The sequence below is a fragment of the Sturnira hondurensis genome, unplaced genomic scaffold (assembly GCF_014824575.4).
Source record: "Sturnira hondurensis isolate 20B ecotype Veracruz unplaced genomic scaffold, ASM1482457v3 Scaffold0024990, whole genome shotgun sequence".
In the NCBI taxonomy this organism is placed as follows: Eukaryota; Metazoa; Chordata; class Mammalia; order Chiroptera; family Phyllostomidae; genus Sturnira; species Sturnira hondurensis.
Window position 1 is genome coordinate 929,244 of NW_028097621.1, and position 17,115 is coordinate 946,358.

General features: G+C 39.1%; 2 protein-coding genes and 1 long non-coding RNA gene across 4 annotated transcripts in view; 1 reads left to right on the top strand and 2 right to left on the bottom strand.

Annotated features, from left to right (window-relative positions):
• Positions 1-2,307, bottom strand: RBM8A (RNA binding motif protein 8A). Of its 2 annotated transcripts, none has more exons than XM_037039065.1 (6): positions 2,173-2,307; positions 1,841-1,900; positions 1,642-1,719; positions 1,319-1,455; positions 910-1,046; positions 1-802 (listed from the first exon to the last, which is right to left on the bottom strand). In XM_037039065.1, the coding sequence occupies exons 1-6, from the start codon at positions 2,237-2,239 to the stop codon at positions 757-759; spliced, it is 525 nt and encodes a 174-aa protein (XP_036894960.1). In that variant the 5' UTR covers positions 2,240-2,307; the 3' UTR covers positions 1-756. The 2 variants fall into 2 exon arrangements, with proteins under 2 accessions (XP_036894960.1, XP_036894962.1); XM_037039067.1 differs by having other exon boundaries at positions 1,642-1,716; positions 2,173-2,298.
• Positions 2,308-17,115, top strand: part of LOC118982127 (uncharacterized) — a 21,715-nt gene continuing 6,907 nt past the window's right edge. Inside the window, exons 1-3 of the long non-coding RNA XR_005065490.1 lie at positions 2,308-2,439; positions 9,870-10,064; positions 12,051-12,101. This is a non-coding gene — a long non-coding RNA (uncharacterized LOC118982127). The remainder of the gene's footprint in view (positions 2,440-9,869; positions 10,065-12,050; positions 12,102-17,115) is intronic.
• LIX1L (limb and CNS expressed 1 like) overlaps positions 5,388-17,115 on the bottom strand; it is a 25,945-nt gene continuing 14,217 nt past the window's right edge. Inside the window, exons 2-6 of the mRNA XM_037039058.1 lie at positions 16,569-16,732; positions 13,513-13,653; positions 8,418-8,513; positions 8,061-8,138; positions 5,388-7,510 (exon numbers count right to left, since the gene is read on the bottom strand). Of these exons, the coding sequence (XP_036894953.1) occupies positions 7,268-7,510; positions 8,061-8,138; positions 8,418-8,513; positions 13,513-13,653; positions 16,569-16,732 (722 nt within the window). The 3' untranslated portion in view covers positions 5,388-7,267. The remainder of the gene's footprint in view (positions 7,511-8,060; positions 8,139-8,417; positions 8,514-13,512; positions 13,654-16,568; positions 16,733-17,115) is intronic.

Below are 17,115 nucleotides of genomic sequence, written 5' to 3' on the forward strand. Positions count from 1 at the left end.
ATGTCTGTCATAATCCCTAGGAAGAAGGGAACATATAGTCCCAAGATGATAAGGAGAGGTAAGTTTGCAGCACTGTCTTGCTTGTAGGAGAGTTCCACCTCACTGCCCACCTATCAATTTACCCTATACTCAGGTCAAGAGGTGAATGATTCTGGATTTCAGTGTATTTTTTTTAACTTCCCAGCTCCTGCCAGTGAACCTGCTGTCCTTAGACAATTGCCCCCATGTTTGTCTTGCTGTACCCCCATCCTCTGCTAGACAGCTGGAGGTACAAATGTGGCAGCAAGGACAGGAGAAACAGAAAAACATTCATTCCTGTAACATTCATTTTCTCAAGATAGAGTATATGTAGGATAAAGAGAATAATTCTTTAATATCCTGATAACATCTCACTGCTACCCTTGCTCTCTCAGCTTCCAAGAAAAAGAAATACCACGCAGTGTTTCTACTTTGACCCCTTGAGACTATGTCTAACGTAGAAACTCACACAGAATTCAGTTAATGGGAGTATATTCACAGTGACCCATACTGCCTTACTGTAAATAGTACTTCAGAGCTTGCAATGTTAGAGCAGAAAAGGAATTTTAAGTGTAGAAAACAATGGGACATTTATTCATAACTCAAAAAAAAAACACCCCACTAAGCGATGCATTAAGAGATCAGTTATAAACAATGAGTTCTACCCAGCCCTATTTCTCCAAGGCTGCATGGTCAACTGGAATCTCTGGAGAGAACACCTGGACAATATAGGACTTGTCAGCGGCGCCTCCGGTCTGGACTCCTGCTGCGTCTTCGGCCACCTCTAGAGAAAAGGAAAGGGGAGAGAGGTTCATAAAAAGGACATAATAAAATGTTCTTTTTATTATTATATTCCCTTCACCAAGATCGTGTTTGCCCACTCCACTTTACCTCCTTTTGCCCTTGGGTGGACCTCGAACAAAACACCAGTCCACGCTGATCGGCTGTCCCATCAAATCTTGGCCATTGAGTCCCTCCATAGCAGCCTGGGCCTCCTTGTATGTTTCATACTCAACTAGAGTATACCCCTAGGGCAAATGAAAAGACAGATATCAAAACCCTCCTACTCCACGAAGCTATTTTCTACTTAAATAGGAAAATCTATCAACTTTAAACAATGAATGTACATCATATATCCCTGCTATATACACAACATGTTTGTGTCTGTCTCTGCTGCGTCTAACAAAATCAATTTCCAATGTTATTTTACTTCAACATATCTCTTGGCCAACTATTGCAAATGTGGGAGACCTATCAAGGTTATGGGGGAAAAGAGGCAATGGAGTGTAACTTAGGATACCTTCAGGTATCCTGTACGCCTGTCCAGGTTGAGGTGGATGTTTTTAATTTCCCCATACTCTGCAAATTTGTCGTGGATGTCTTCTTCCGTGGCTTCCTCATGGACTCCAGTGACAAAGAGAATCCAGCCTTCAACAGCTATTGAGGGAGGGAGGTTTGAATACATGATAAAAAAAACTTGAAGCAAGATCACACATAAGTAGAGTGATTGCGGATACCAGAGATTGGTAAAGTTATCTCTAACCCCTTCCCCTAGTGGGTTTTGTTTTAGTGGTCTCTAACTCTCTAAAGATACAGATACCTTACAGCCTCCATTTTACTTACAGCGTTGCGGCCCGGGTTCATCTCCATCCTGCTCCACGCTGTCATAATCCTCACGCATCCGTGCTCGAGACCCCTCTTCTAGGAAACATACACAAGATCACTGGAAATCCCCGTTCTCCCACTGTTCCCCATGAATCTGAACGGGGACTCCAAAACCGGTAGTTCCAGCCGATCCAGACCCCGTTTCCCCCACACTCACCGGAGCCAAAGCCGCGGCCCTTCCGTTTCTTTGCTTTTTCTTTCAGTTTGTGGATGCTCTCTGTAACCCCATAAGCAAAATAAGTAACAAAGATAACATTTAAAACAAGTTTTCTTTCCCAAGACATTACCTGACAGCGGACCCCACCACCTCTACTCCCAGTCCCTTACAGTCCTGCCTACCTGCCTCCGAATGGGGGCGGGGTCTTCATTCCAACCGTAACCCGGTTCCCCGGCTCCCATCCTCACTGCCGCTAGGGGAAATTATGTTACCCTATTACGCCCTTCTCTCGCACCTTCCCTGCTTCCCGCAGCTGCTTCTACTGTCCTCACCATCCCCATCCTCGTCCATGGCGAAATCCTCGCCCCCAGCCTCATGAAGATCCAGCACGTCCGCCATCTTGGCTTCAACGTGAGTCTCGTAGGCGCCGCTCAGCAACTAAGCCCCAGGATGGCCTGTCAAGGCTTACTTTAAGTCCCGCCTCCGGTCGCAGAGAAATATACGCATATGGAGGCGGGTGTAGTCCGGGAAGAGCCGGAAATGTTCCCGTCGCCATCTTAAGCAAGTCGTGGGCTGAAAGCTTCCGCTCCGTGAGGGAGGTAGGGCTGGCTAGGCGAAGTCATTGGCTCCTTTTTATTTTGGAGAAATACTGCTGACGGGATATACTAGCCTGATTTCTTCAGTAAGGGGTTCTCTTTTCACCCCATACTAGGAAGTGGAAGTTCAAGAAAGTTTTTTTCTTTCAAAACTTCCAGGCCTGTACCTTGTTCCGAGGAATAGCCAGATCTGTGATGTAAGCTTTTTAAAAAGTTCTATTAGCAATGCTGGTTCAAAAAGCTGATTCTGGGACTTACTGAAGTACCGAATTTCACTTTTATAAAAACTAACAGACCTGGTTGTGTGAAATTATTTTGGTGACAGACACCAACTTAAAAAAATGTCTTATAATATAAAAACTGTGCCCACCACCTCTGGGAATTTTTAAAAAGGTCATGGCTTTTTAAAAAATAGGGGTTTTAGCCCTTGCTGGTGTGGCTCAGTGGATTGAGTGCCAGCCTGCGAACAAGGGCCTTGTTTTGGTAGAGTCAGGACACGTAGGTGGGTTGCTGGCCAGGTACCCGGTAGGGGGCGCTGGAGTGGCAACTGCACATTGATGTTTCTCTTCCCCTCGCTGAAAATAAATTAAATCTTTAAAAAATATATTTAAGAAATAGGAGTTTTATCTTCTTGGAGGATGGTGTGAGTTTATAAAATTTCACATTTAAAAACCTAGGAGTTGAGGCAAAACCAATATTGCCCCCAAATCCTGGCATCCAGATGTAGGCCTTAAACAATAGTAGACTGCAGATTCACATAACTTTTTAATGAGACAATTCTCAATGTTTATATGTATCTTATACTAGAGGAGGTGCTGGCAATACAAGCCAAAATAATTGTATTATCAATAATCACTTGATATATGAAAGTAGTAATTCTATCACAAAGCAGTATGATGGTACAAAGCAAGTTTTTAATAGGTACGGGTGTAGGAGAGGCCATGTAAGGGCTTCTGTTTAAACTGGGCTTTTAAGGCTGGGTAGTTTTCTAGGCAAAGCAGTTGTGACTGCTTAGGAGTCTAAGGATTAGGAGACACTTATCCTTTCACCACAGTCAGTGCTGCAGTCTCTTTAATAAATTTATTTTAAAATTGCTTGCTTATTTTTGCCCTTTGAGTAAAATTTAAATTCACACAGCCTGCCCTGCATATGTAGGGCACTTTTCTCTCTTTTCCACCACTTTTCTCTCTCATTGGTTAAGCTCAAGCTCTCCTTGCACTTTTCTTCCGCTATGTTGTATTGTATGTACTGTTTCCCATCTCAGGACTCATGCACCTTTGTGCTCTGATGCCCTTACTCCTGCTCTTCACATGACTAGTTCAACCCCATACTTTAGGTCTCACTAAAATACTACTGTCACCCAAAAGGGTCTTCTCTACCCTCCTATTCTTCACTCTATTTATTCCTTCACAGAATTTAAATCTGAACCCTTAGCTTATTTACTTCCTAATGTGTTTAATGTCTGTTTTCCCCATTGTGATGTCATTGTTAATGGCAAAAACTTGTATTTGTAGCTATATCTGCAAAGTTTAGACTAGTGTCTGCCTCACAGTAGACATCTGGTATATACTTATTGACTGATTGAATATCAGAATGACAAGAAATTCTGTATGCCTCATGCTGTGTGACTTAGGAAATAAAGCTAGAAATACAGTTTAGGGCCAAATTGTATATCATGCTGAAGAGTTTAGAACTTATCCTGTAGGCAAGAACTTTCTCTACATCAAGTATTTAAGTACTCATGATTTTTAATATTTGCAAATAGCTCCCATACTATTTTTATTAGTATTTTTCTTAATGGGCTGACTTTTTAAACAAATATACATTAAATTTAAGATCACTGCCATAATATAAAACCTATATTATTGCACTCAAATGCAGATAAAAATATCATGAGTGAAAATGAAAAGTATTTCCCTGGCTAGTATGGCTCAGTGGATTGAGTGCTGGCCTGCAAACTAAAGGGTTGCAGGTTCTACTCCCAGATCAGGTCACATGCCTGGGTTGCAGGCCAGGTCCCCATTAGGGGGCATGTGAGAGGCAACTACACATTGATGTTTCCCTCTCCCTTTCTCTTTCCTTTCCCCCGTGTCTAAAAAGAAATAAAATCTTTAAAAAATTGAAAAATATTTGCCAATCTACCATCCAAAATCATCATAGATACTACCAAGGGTTAACATATAAAATTTTTGGAAGTCCTGCTAAAGGTGATGATAGCTAAGTGATGGTTTTAAGCAAGGGAGCTGTACAGTCATTTAAGTATTTTAGAAAGAAACATGACAGTAGTGTGGAGGATATCAAGAATGAAAACAGAGACCAGTTAGGAAGCTATTGCAGTGGTCCAGCCCAGAGATGAAAAGGATTGAACTAAGGCAGTAAATATTGACGAAATAGATTAGGAAGTTTATATAGGAGGTAAATTCTATAGTAAGTGACTGATTAGATGATGGTAGAAAAGAGGTAAGGATGGATTTCAGGTTCTAGCTTAGATACGTGGGTAGATGATAATTCCAGTAACAGATCTGCAGCATCAAACAGGAGCATGTATAGTGAAATGGGTTTTATTTTGGATATGTGAGTTGAAAGAACTTGTGTCAAATTCAGATGGTAATGTCATATAGGTGGTAATGTCAGGTGGAAATGCAGATGCAAAAGGTCAGAACAGGTTAAGGTAGAATAAATAGATTCAAGAATCACGGGTGTGATAGAGTTTAGACTGCCATAGTGGGTGAGGTTACAAGTGGAACTAGGTAGAACTTGAGGAGAAAGAACTAAGGACAAATTCCAGTCTTCTCAAATGTCTGGAGAAAGGGAGGCAGAATACTTTTCCCCAGCAGTCCAATCTGATCTCTACCACCCAAAAATACTAATAAAAATTCTTAGTATATTTGTAAAAGAAAGGGTCATTTTATAGCTCCCCTGATACAAAAGTCTCAAAGAGTCAATCTGGCACATTAAACAAAAATCTATTTTTAATTGTATAAAATTATACAGATAAAATACATAGAAAGTACTAAACAGATAAGTAAAATCTTTAACATTGAAAGTGGACAGATCAGGGAACAATTTTTCTCAAGTTCTTTGGGATCTTGCTTGTTGGTATTTGAGAAAAATAGTAAATCCAGGAGGTGCAAAGACAGGTTCTTCCCACAGTTCACACCACTTAACACTTCTTAGAAAAAGGAGCATAAGAAAAATGAGGATTTATGATTTATGAATGATAAATATCACTAAAAACTGAATAGACCCACCTATTGTTTAATGTAAGAGCCTCTGCTCCAACCCTACAGTATGTCATGGAATACAGAGAAAGGTCTTGGAGAATTCAAGGAAGTCCCCTTCAAGCACAGATACATTTGTTGCTGGATTGCTTAACTTTTAATCCCATATGTACTGGTCACTAAAATGATTTTAAAAGAAAGAAAGATGACTTTCAACTTGCCTCTGTCTGATCCAAAAGAAATTGTGGCCTTTTTCCTAACTTATTTCTGAAAGCAAAGTGTATAACTGTTAAATGGAAAGTCTGATTTTAGAAACATTAAACTTCCCAAGCTCAATTTAAAGAGCACTGAACTATAATGTTGTATAAAGGAAACTACAGAAACAAGGGGAAAACATATTTTAGACCTACAAAAAATTCTCCCAAAGGTGAATGCTTTACCTGTACTCTACATCATTTCTCTCCTATTCCACCGAGGAGAGAGGTAGGAGAAGAGAACGATATTAAAAATACAAGTAGCTGATCATTGATTACTTTTTCCCTTCCTGCAAGTCTCCCAGGGTTCCAATTAGGAAGTGCCATAATGCCCAAGTCTCATCTAATTTACCTGATCAATGTAGAGAAAGAGGAAAGAAAACAGAGAAAACAAATGTGAATCTAAGGTATGTACATCTAAGGTAGTAGATGGCAACAAATTTGTGCCAGTGAGAGGAATGTGGCCCTCACCAAATAGGACAGATAACTTTTCCAAAGAGCAAAATGATGGGAGGAGAGAGAAGAGGAAAATACCTTTTACTTTCCCTGCAGATTTGACAGTCTAAATACAGGGCTTAATTAAGTTAGGGGAGCAGGGGAGCAGGAGTGAAAAGGAAATATTAAAAGATAACCAACTTCAACCCTGACCCCTTCTGTAGTACATCCTGAAACCTGGACTATGGTATGGTATTTATGCCCCAGAAGCAATTTAGGTGACAAAGCCTTGTGAATTGTGTTTATAATTCCCTTCTTGTTTCTGGACACTTTCTTAGGAATGACCTCAAAAATGAGAAACCAGATCTTCACTTCCTACCTAGTACTAATTGGAGTCAGAGGCGGAAGTAAGGTAGTGGTGAGGAGGGGTGATGTAAGTTAGGAAATATCATTACTGGAGGAACAACTTGTACCAAGTAGGCCCAGCTCAAGATAAACCAAAGTTGAAGGTTTTGTATTTATAACCTGTTTGAGTATAAGAGAAAGCAGGAATTAGGGTTAGGGGAAGAACATAATCCTTACTGAAGCTTCCTGTTATTTAAAAAGATAGGAGACATGAACATGTAATCATCTTGTGCTGCTGGAATGACTATACAGAGTTATTGCAAATGTAAAAGCCAAAAAAGCTCCAAAGACAGCCTGCTCTCCTTGTAAAGTGGAATGGAGATGTTTCAAAGGAAACTACGTCCAGAAACTAGAAGAAAAGGGGTTTCTTAGCAAAAAAGAATCCAGGTGTAGAATTTATACATATATACCTATATTTTAAAGTATAAAGTTGAAAAAGTATGTACAGGAGTCATACTAAATCTTAGAATATATAAAATGAAGCCTGGAGAGGATGGGAAACACATGAGTGGATGCCTAACAGTTGGAAGAATGTATATTGCCCAGCTGTCCAGCAGCCAGCATGAGAATATCTTTCTTCTCTTTGTGGAAGCGTAGCTCCTTGCCTGCCAGCCGGGCTTCATCCAGCTCCCGCTCAGTAGAGGTCAGCTCTCTAGACAGTGCCCCGGGCACACTCTGCTCCCGGCTCACCCAGTCCAATGCCATTTGGTGGCGAATATCATCATCCAGGGCCCGGTGTGAATAGTGAGCCAACACTTCCTAGAGGAGGAGAGGAATGTGAAGGTCACTGTTAAGGTAAAGGTTCATACCATGTAGACCCAACTGGAACTAGGAGCTCTTAGCCTCAGAGTCCTAACTGAAGTCAGCACTTTAAGTCTTCTAAGGAGATTCTTTTTAGTTTTTAAGATTTTATTTATTTTCAGAGAGGAAGGGAGGGAGAAAAACACCAATGTGTGGTTGCCTTTCGTGTGTCCCCTACCAGGGACCTTGCCTGCAACCCAGGTATGTGCCCTAACTGGGAATTGAACCAATGACCCTTTGCTTCACAAGTCAGCACTCAATCCACTGAGCCACACCAGCCAGGGGTCTACAAAGATTCTTAAGGGAAACTTGCTGGTAGGGAAAGCAAGGCAGGCAAAAGAATCACAGGTAAGATTTAAATAGGAAAGGTAGTAGGAGTGAAGAAGGCAAGTTAAGTAAGGCTTTCAATACTCACAAGCTGGTGTCCATAAGCCTGATTACTTCCAATACAACAGCCATATCAAAATAGTTCCTCTGCCAGACTCCCCTCACCCATAGGATCTCTTACCTGCCGAGAGCACTGTCTTTCCCTCATGGCCTTAAGGCTGCCATTCCAGTGCAACAGTTGAAAAACTGTCATTAGCTCCTGGGGGAAGAAAATATGAAGTGCCAGGACAGTGATTTTGTTTTGGGAGGTTACATCAGAATTACATGGGTAAACTTTTCCAACATGTGTTTGTGGAAGCATCTCTTACACCAACTCTGATACTCTTGGGAATAGGAAGGTATGTATTCAAAAATATTCTAACCTCCTGCACTCACTTCCTTTCCAGATGAGTACCAATGTGTTAAGGATTAGTAGGAGGCACTTCCACACACAGCCTGACCCATGTTATTAGAGCCAGGGAAGTAAATGTGACAGTACCTGGAACTCCAACATTGACTTGCCCTTGTTGGATTCCAACATGAATCGGAAGGCACCAATCCCTGTATTTGGGTTGTCAGCTTCCTCCCTATTGCCCTGGTAACAAGAATACATAAAGATTTTCAATCAGAATTATCACCTCAAGCAGCACTGTCCAAAAGAAATATAATTAATATATAGCATATTAATTTCAGTAACATTATTTAACCTGATATATGCAAAATATTCCAACTGTTAATGGTATAAATTATTAATAAAATATTTTTCTTGTACTAAGTTTTCAAATGTGGTATCTCACGCTTACAGCACATCTCAATTTATAGTAGCCGCATTTCAAGTGCTCAATAACTATGTGGCTCGTGGCTATTCTGCTGGTCAACATACACCTAGAGGACTCCAGAGTTATCACACATTTTAACTCAGGTGACAGAGAAAGGTGAATCTGATTTTCCCTATTTTTATAAGGGAGAACACTGAGATATAGAGAAGAGTCCTGAATTAGCCAAAATAACAGAGTGAGTTCAGCATGTGGGATTGGACTAGACTAGAGGACAAATTGGGCAAATGCATCTTAAATGGAGACAGAAAGAGCCATAAGCATGGCAAATTCTGGGTAGCAGTTTGGCATCCTGAACATTTGCCCCATGTGTATTCTATTGGTGATATGAGCCTGCAGGGCTAGAATTATACATTGTCTGACCAGCAAGTGTAGTGTGTACAAAAAAACAATATAATACAGAAGTTAAGAATGTGGATTTAATAGTCTTGTGGCCTTGGTGAAGTCATTTAACCTTCTTTTCCTCAGTTTCCTCATCTGTAAAATGGAAATAATCATAGATCTACCTTATAGGACTGTTTTGAAAATTAAATAAGTTAAATTGTTTTTAATTTTTAAAAAGTGATAAATATGGTTTAAAACTCTGATATAAAATGTGGGTACATAATTTTACTGCCTACTGTTCAATTACACAAACTAAATCCACACTGGTATTGGTTGTTGTTTGGTGCTATATGGTGGTAATTTAATATTATTAGGATAATTCCAGGTCCTAGGGCTGACTGGGACTTCAACAAAATAAGAGTATTGGTGTTAACTGATAAGGGTATTGGGTTTATTGGTGACCCTTTTGTCATACTGATCTAGGAAATAGTGGCAGGAAACTACTGGGAACACAGGGACCTAAATCTCTCCTCCTGCTTCCTAAGAAGTTGCCTGCTTTTTCTAGACAGTTTCACACCCCCCCCCCCACCTCCCAGGATAAGAACTTTTATTCTGCTGTCTTTGAGAAAGGAAGTTGGGTAGAGTTCACAAGCAATCAAGTTATACCCAAATTCAGTTAATTGTGGGGTACTTTATTATGGGGTTTTACTGTATATGTATCACATCTAAATTAATGCCACTTAGTAAAACCACCATCAGTGCTAGGAAATTATTATTTATTTTCATTGTAGTAGAATCAACAAGAAGTCTTCTAACTTCTTGTTGATTCTATTCAAGATTAACTTATATTGTTTTGTGGCTCATGAGAAACAACCAGGCCTCATGTGGTGGTGAAGCAAAGATCATAAAATTTGGATTTATGAGTGAAAAGCTAAAGGGCAGAAGGAAAAAAGGTAATCTTCACTATTAGGGTTTATAGCTCTGAGGTAAGCAATGATTTTTACTTTTGCCTATAATTGTTCAATATGATACCTTATTGAGTACTTTTAAAATTTCCATGATATGGCACCTAACAGTAATGGTCATATCTGTACAACTAACTAGGATATACAGAGGAGGCTGTTGGCAGAGCAGCCTGCCAGCAGAGGCTATGGGGCACAGGAGTCCATTTGTTCCAGGCCTTGCTCAGTCCCCTAATAGCTGAGGGGATCAATATCAGGGCATATCTGTAACCTATCTGGAGTACACCAGGGTGGCATGACCCACCAGTTGGGAAGTTCTAACTCATATGACACTTACCACTTAACATGATTACAAATGAACTCCATTTATTCAATAAATATTTAATCACAAATTACTTGATTAGGGGTAGGAACATTAGAATATAATTAGAAAGGAATTAGAGTTAATTTAATTCAACCTACTTATTTTACAAATGAGGAAACCCAGACCCACAGAGGCTAAGTGATTTGTTGAAAGACAGTATAATCTACTGTCAGATTCAGGAATTTTAAAGAAAAAAAAGGCTGAAAACAAAGAATGTGGTCATCACTCTCCTCCCCTGGCTAAGACCAAATGGAAATTGTTATTCTGAAAAATGAACATTCTATTGGGATATTAATGAGAAATCCATTAAGTTCTCCATTTGACGGGTTAATCAAAGAGGAATAGTGGCAAGGGAATAATAATTATTTACATATCTTTACTTTCACTTTGTAGTTGCCAGAGATCTAACCAAGGCATGTTTCCTTCTTCCCTACTATATAGAACCTTAATCTTGCTCTAGCGTCTACTTATCTCCTATGTGCCTCAGGGAAGAACTTGTAAATCCTAATCCCTTGAGTCTGTAATTTCTGTTTGTTTTGTTCTTGTAATTGGTTTTAAGGTGGGAATTCTGGACTTTGGGAGGTAGAAAGGAGGTGTGTGTTAGAGGGTTTCTGGGAAAAAACATTCTTTTTTTTTTTAAATATTTTATTTATTTATCTTTAGAGGGGAAGGGAAGGAGAGAGGGAGAGAAACATCAATGTATGGTTGCCTTTCGTGCATCCCCTGCTGGGAGTTGACCTGCAGGGAATTGGCCTGCAACCCAGGCATGTGCCCTGACTGGGAATCGAACCATGATCGTCTGGTTCGCAGGTCCGCGCTCAATCCACTGAGCTACACCAGCCAGGCTGAAAAAACATTCTTTACTATTAAAGAGACACTAAAAAAGATTGTCTCTTGCTGTCTCTGAGTGGTCTTGTGTCTGAATGTGTGGAATTCTGTAGCCATCTTGAACCCTAAGGGAAGTCAGTCCAAGGGCAAAGCCAACGTTTTGGCATCTCTGTGCCACACTGGTAGAAGAAGAGTTGTCTTGGGCTGCACATTAAATACATTTTGACACATAATCACAAAAAAAATCTCATAATGTTTTAAGTAAATTTACAATTTTATGTTTGGCTGCATTCACAACCATCCTGGGCTGCACATGGCCTGTGGATCACAGGTTGGACACCCTTGAAAAGGATGGCTGAATGGAAGGTGGAAACAATTTGAGCCAGATGATATTTTTGATCCACAGAAACAACCAGCCCTGAAATCTGCCCTACTTCTGGATTTCCTGTCATGTTAGATAATACATTTTCTTCCTTTACTTAATTCTTTAAGTCAATTTGAAGTGATATTTTCTATTACTTGCATCTAAAGGCATCTAAATAGATAATATGTGCTAAGTGCTTGAATATATTCTCTTTTATCCAGTAATCCCATGTGATAGGTATATGAGGAAACAGATTAAGTCATTTGCTCAAAGTCATATAGCTAGTGGAATCATAACTTCAAAACAAGAATCAGAGCACATGCTCATAATCACTGCTTTCTATAATCCAAACTAATGTTTTGTTTTATAATACATTAGATAACAAGAGTGACAAATGTACTTTCTTAATTTTACTTGGCTTTGATTAATATAAAAATGTTTTTATCCCCTGCAGATACTGCCAAAGGGGGCAAAGAGTAATGAGAGAAAAGCAGATGGATCCTAGGTAACAGAGGGAAGCCAACTTATGATTTTAAGCGTTCAACCCTAAAAAACTGAACATATCATTAAAGCAGTTTATTTTATTTTTTAATTTTTATTTATTGATTTGAGAGAGAGAAATACCTGATTTGTTTTTCCACTTGTTTAAGCATTCATTGATTGACTCTTGTCTGTGTCCTGACTAGGGATTGAATCCACAAACTTGGCATAACAGAAGGATGCTTTAACCAAAAGAGCTACCCAGCCAGGGCCCTGAAGCAGTTTAGTATATGTAATTACATCTTAACTGCAAAGAGGATAGAAACAGAAAATTGTTCTGACTTTATTACCCTGTCAATGAACTTGTGGGAGGGAGGAAGGCAGTGTTAACTTCTAAAATGTACCCTAAACTAGAAAAGTGTCTAAGTTGGCTTGGGTTCCAGTCTTGGCTCTACAACTTACTAGTTCTATCACTTTAGACAAAACTTCACTTCTTTGTTTTAGTTTGTTTCCTCATCTATAAAACAGGGGTACAATAGTACTTATACCTCATAGGATTGTCATTAAAATCAAATAAGATATAGTACATATAAATAGGATTAGCTGTGGTTATTCTCATCATCATTTGAAAGAACAAATGTTCTTTTTTTTTTTATTTTTTTAAAAATATTTATTTATTTATCTTTAGAAGGGAAGGGAAGGAGAGAGGAAGAGAAATATCAATGTATGGTTGCCTCTGCTGAGGACACACAATGTATCGTGTGTCCCCTGCCGGGAACTGGCCTGCAACCCAGGCATGTGCCCTGACTGGGAATCAAACCGCGATCCTCTGGTTCGCAGGCCTGTGCTCAATCCACTGAGCTACACCAGCCAGGGCACAAATGTTCTTTTTAAGGAGAGTAAATAAATTATCCTCCCCATTCCTAGAAAGGAAAAAAGCCAAGACACTGTATTACCAAGTATTCTTTATTAATAGGATACAGTCATGGAGGCAGGAGACAAGTGACAATAAACAGTTATATATATATATATATATATATATATATATATATATATATATATAATAACAGTGAAGGAAGAAGGGACTAAGGTCTAAACCTAAAATTGGGAAATACACAATTCAGGTTTAATTTTTGCTTTGAAATATCTCTAAAATTCCATAAATTTTGAATGAAAGATTTTTAGATACCAAAGAGATACAAGGGTTTCTAAATACCAAAGAAACAAAATAGCAACAAAAACATAAACACACGTATAGAATTAGAGACCGAGACTTATGGAGCCTGTAATACAAAAGACTGACAGAGGAAAAAACAGAAGAGATGTAAACAGGAAATAAGAGTCCATGCCCTGTTTCCCAGTAATATACAAGACTTCCCAGCCAGCCAAGTTGTTCCATCTCCCACTCTCCTTCCTTCCAACTCCAAGTAACTTACATTGAAAGATGCCAGGGCCTCAGAGACACTCTTCTCAATGAACTCATCAGTGATTCTTCGGGAAGGATGTTCATTAAACACAGAGTTCATTAGTGCAATCTTTGCAGCACTCCTCCGGGCCTCAGCTTTTGTGGGGCAAAACTAGGCAGGGTAGAGAGAGAGAAAATGTATGTATGTGTGTCTGAGAGACAGAAGGTACAATGGAGGAAAATGCTTGGGATAGAAGACACAGACACTCTACATAAATCTGTTCAACACTTCATGCAAAGTTTTTATTGTACAATGGTGGAGGTATTTAGAAACATAATTTTGATTGAATGTTATGAAGTCATTAAAGAACTGGAGATGGCTCTACCTCATACCAAATTGAATGTGGAATGCAAAAGGCTGCTGAAGTCAGCATATAATCATTGGATATGAAAAATAGCCCTGTTTAAACTGTCAACAGAATTAATTATTCAAAAACCAGCCCATTAGAAATCTTATCTTGTTCTCTGGACAGGCAAGATTTTTTTTCATCCTTCTAGATAACCTAAGATTAAAACAAAGCTGTCTCTAGACTGCTTCTGCAGAGGAGACCTCTAGTCTCTATCAGACGCACTCCTCTGGGATTCTTGACCTTCACTTTTATCTGTGAGTAGGCAGTTCCCCCAAGGAGCTATCCCCAAACACAGTCTAAAGTCTGAAGAAGGAATTTGTAGTCTTCTTTTTCCCCAGTGGAAGCAGGGAGAAGAGTGGTGGTTAAAGGAAGGAAAGCTGCTGACCTGAGGAAAAGAAAAAAATTTAAAATTCATGTTTTTATATTATATCTAACATAGGTATCATAGAACAGTCTGATTTTCAGAAGTTTTATTTATTTATTTATTTTCAAGATTTTATTTATTTTTAGAGAGGATGGAAGGGAGGTTACTAAGGAAGAGAAACATCAATGTGTGGTTGCCTCTCACATGGCCCCTACTGGGGACCCAGTCCGGCAACCCAGGCATGTGCCTTGACTGGGAATCAAACCAGCAACCCTTTGGTTCACAGCCCATGCTCAACCCACTGAGTACACCAGCCAGGGCTAAAAGTTTTAAATCATTCAACTTCAGACCCTTAGGCACCATAGCATTCCTTTAGAAATTCATCTTTACTAGCTGCTTCAAAGGCCTCTATGCCCTTGTCATTTATGAATACGATTAGAAGAAAGGAAAAAAAATGATCTTACAATTTTAAAAAGTAGACCAGGATATGTTTGCTACTTAACCATCCTTAATTATTAATTTCCTAATTTCTAATTCCTAAATTCCTAGTTTCCTTTAGCTGACAGGTCTCTCTCAGAGCATATGGAGCTTTGTACATTAGCCCTAAGTCTTCTTGCTTCTTCAGTTTATTTATTTCTACTCCTTATTTGCTAGCCTACTGCCCATTTTACTGTCTAGTGCCTTTTCTGAGAAGTTATCTATGAAGAAAAGCAATGGAAGAAATATCAACTGCCAAAGTGAATATAAAACAGATGAGCTAAAAGTGGCCATAATAGATAGTTCTACTGTTTCAAAAAATAAGAGAAATCAAATTACTCTAATGGTTGAGCTTTGGTTATCACCATAAAATAATAAAGTACTTATTCAGAAATTTAATGAAGTGGGAGAAGGGAAGGGAGGATCTTATTCTGTAGAGGGGAAAGCATAAACATTAATCATCCTGGGCACATATTTATTTCTCTGAAATAGCTAGGGGTTCTGAGGGGTAATATTTAGTCATTTGATTTTAATTTTTCTTTTAGTCTCACCCAAGGAAATGTGTAAAGGGGAAGAGAGGGAGAGAGAGAAGAGAAACACTGATGTGAGCCCTGACCAGTACCCATAACCCAGGCATGTGCCCTGACCAGGAATCAAACCCATGACTTGTCAGTTACAGGACAACACTCCAACTGACCAAGGCACACTGGCCAGGGCAGTCATCTGAATTTAAATGAAGCTTCCTGAGGACTGTTTTTGCTTGAGACAGGAACTGAATTGCAGTGGCACTCATTCATGCAACAGATTTAATAAGTGTCTACTCTGTGCTAGGTACTACTTTGGTGGTAGAGATTTAAAACCGAACAAGGAAAAAGACACACACCATCTCTGCCTCCATGGAGTGTCATCCACTAGGAGACATAAACAATAATGATATGTCTTGATAAGTGATATGATAGAAGTTCAAGGTGTTATGGAAGCACGTAGCAGTGGTTATGCTTTGTCTAAGGTTTGAACAAACCATATGAGAAACAGAACAAAAGTATCTATTCTCTTTCCTAAATTGCTATACAGACTCTAAATGAACGTTTCAGAGGGCTACCTTCCTGTCAGCCACGTAAAGAATCCATCTTTGATGATAATATTCACATTAGTCAAATTTCTCATTACTCTATAATAGCAACCATACTTTTCATCATCATATGTTACAAGTCTTTAATATAATTGTAGAAAGCTAGTCCTAGAAAGACTTTAGAGATAATCTAACTTATCTCCTTCATATTATTGATGGGGAAACTGAGGTCCAGAGAAGTTACCTGACTTGCCCTGCTGGCAGTCAAGGACATGAAAAGTTGAATCTCCTAACTCTTAGATAAGTAGTATTTCCATCATAGTCCCACCCTTTTGATGCCTTTACCAAGGCTTTCCTTAGTAAATGCCAATAAAAACATACTTGAGGCAAAGAATCTATTCTATGTTCTCAAAAAGAGGTGGCAGGAAGTTAAAAAAGCCAAGATGGGAACATGGGTTAGGTGCTAGTAGTCCAATAAAATAAGTAAGGGCATTTTTTTTCATTTCTTTTTTATTTTATTTTTTTGAATAAAGCCTTTTTATCACTGTTCAAATTCAAAGTGGGTTTGCATATTTGCAGGCTTAAAAGCACAGTACTGGGGTTCTTTTGTGATCAAATGAATCTCAGATGCTTATAGGAATGATTTACCTAGAATTATTTCAGGCCCTCATTATTTCAAACAAATTTAGTGGCCAAAGCAATGGTGAAAGCCAATATTAGTATGTTAGCAATTATCTTTACTACTGCTGCTTCACAATTCTTACCTGGAAACTCCCAAAGCAACTTCCCCCAGGCAGGGTGACATAGCAGACATAGGGAGGGGTGTTGGAGGGAACCATTTCATAAACCACTAGAGCCCCATTCTTCAAGTCAGCCCCACGAGACTGCTTCATCTGCCAGAATTCTTGAAGTGCCTCCACCACATTCACTACAAAAAAGAGAAGCAATTAAGTGCAGCAATGAGAACAACTCCAAGTGGTGCTCCGTTTCAATAGAGTATTTGTAACCTGTACCTATGTTAAGAGTCTACCCTCTTTAAGCATTTTAAAATTAGTAAACTTAGAGTATGATTAAGTCACTTTACATAGGAAGACCAGAGTATGCCTTCCCCTCCTTATAGTTCACATTTTGATTAGTTCTAGATACCAAAGGAGAGTAACTTAAATATTGAAGGCAGAGTTTCCAAGGGGAGCAGACCATTATCACTACTGATGAAGTACCAATAGATTATTCCACAATTGGTCAGCTGCCCTAGAATAAAAATAACCACCACAATAATAAGTGTTAACATTTAATGAACACTTAGTGTAT

What these genes read in the sequence shown, in the direction of transcription:
- RBM8A (XM_037039065.1), bottom strand. Translation starts at nt 2,239, where the DNA reads ATGGCGGACGTGCTGGATCTTCATGAGGCTGGGGGCGAGGATTTCGCC. An exon ending in GGGCCGCGGCTTTGGCTCCG is followed by an intron (nt 1,720 to 1,840) that starts GTGAGTGTGGGG and finishes TATGTTTCCTAG; the next exon opens with AAGAGGGGTCTCGAGCACGG. An exon ending in TGAACCCGGGCCGCAACGCT is followed by an intron (nt 1,456 to 1,641) that starts GTAAGTAAAATG and finishes CTCCCTCAATAG; the next exon opens with CTGTTGAAGGCTGGATTCTC.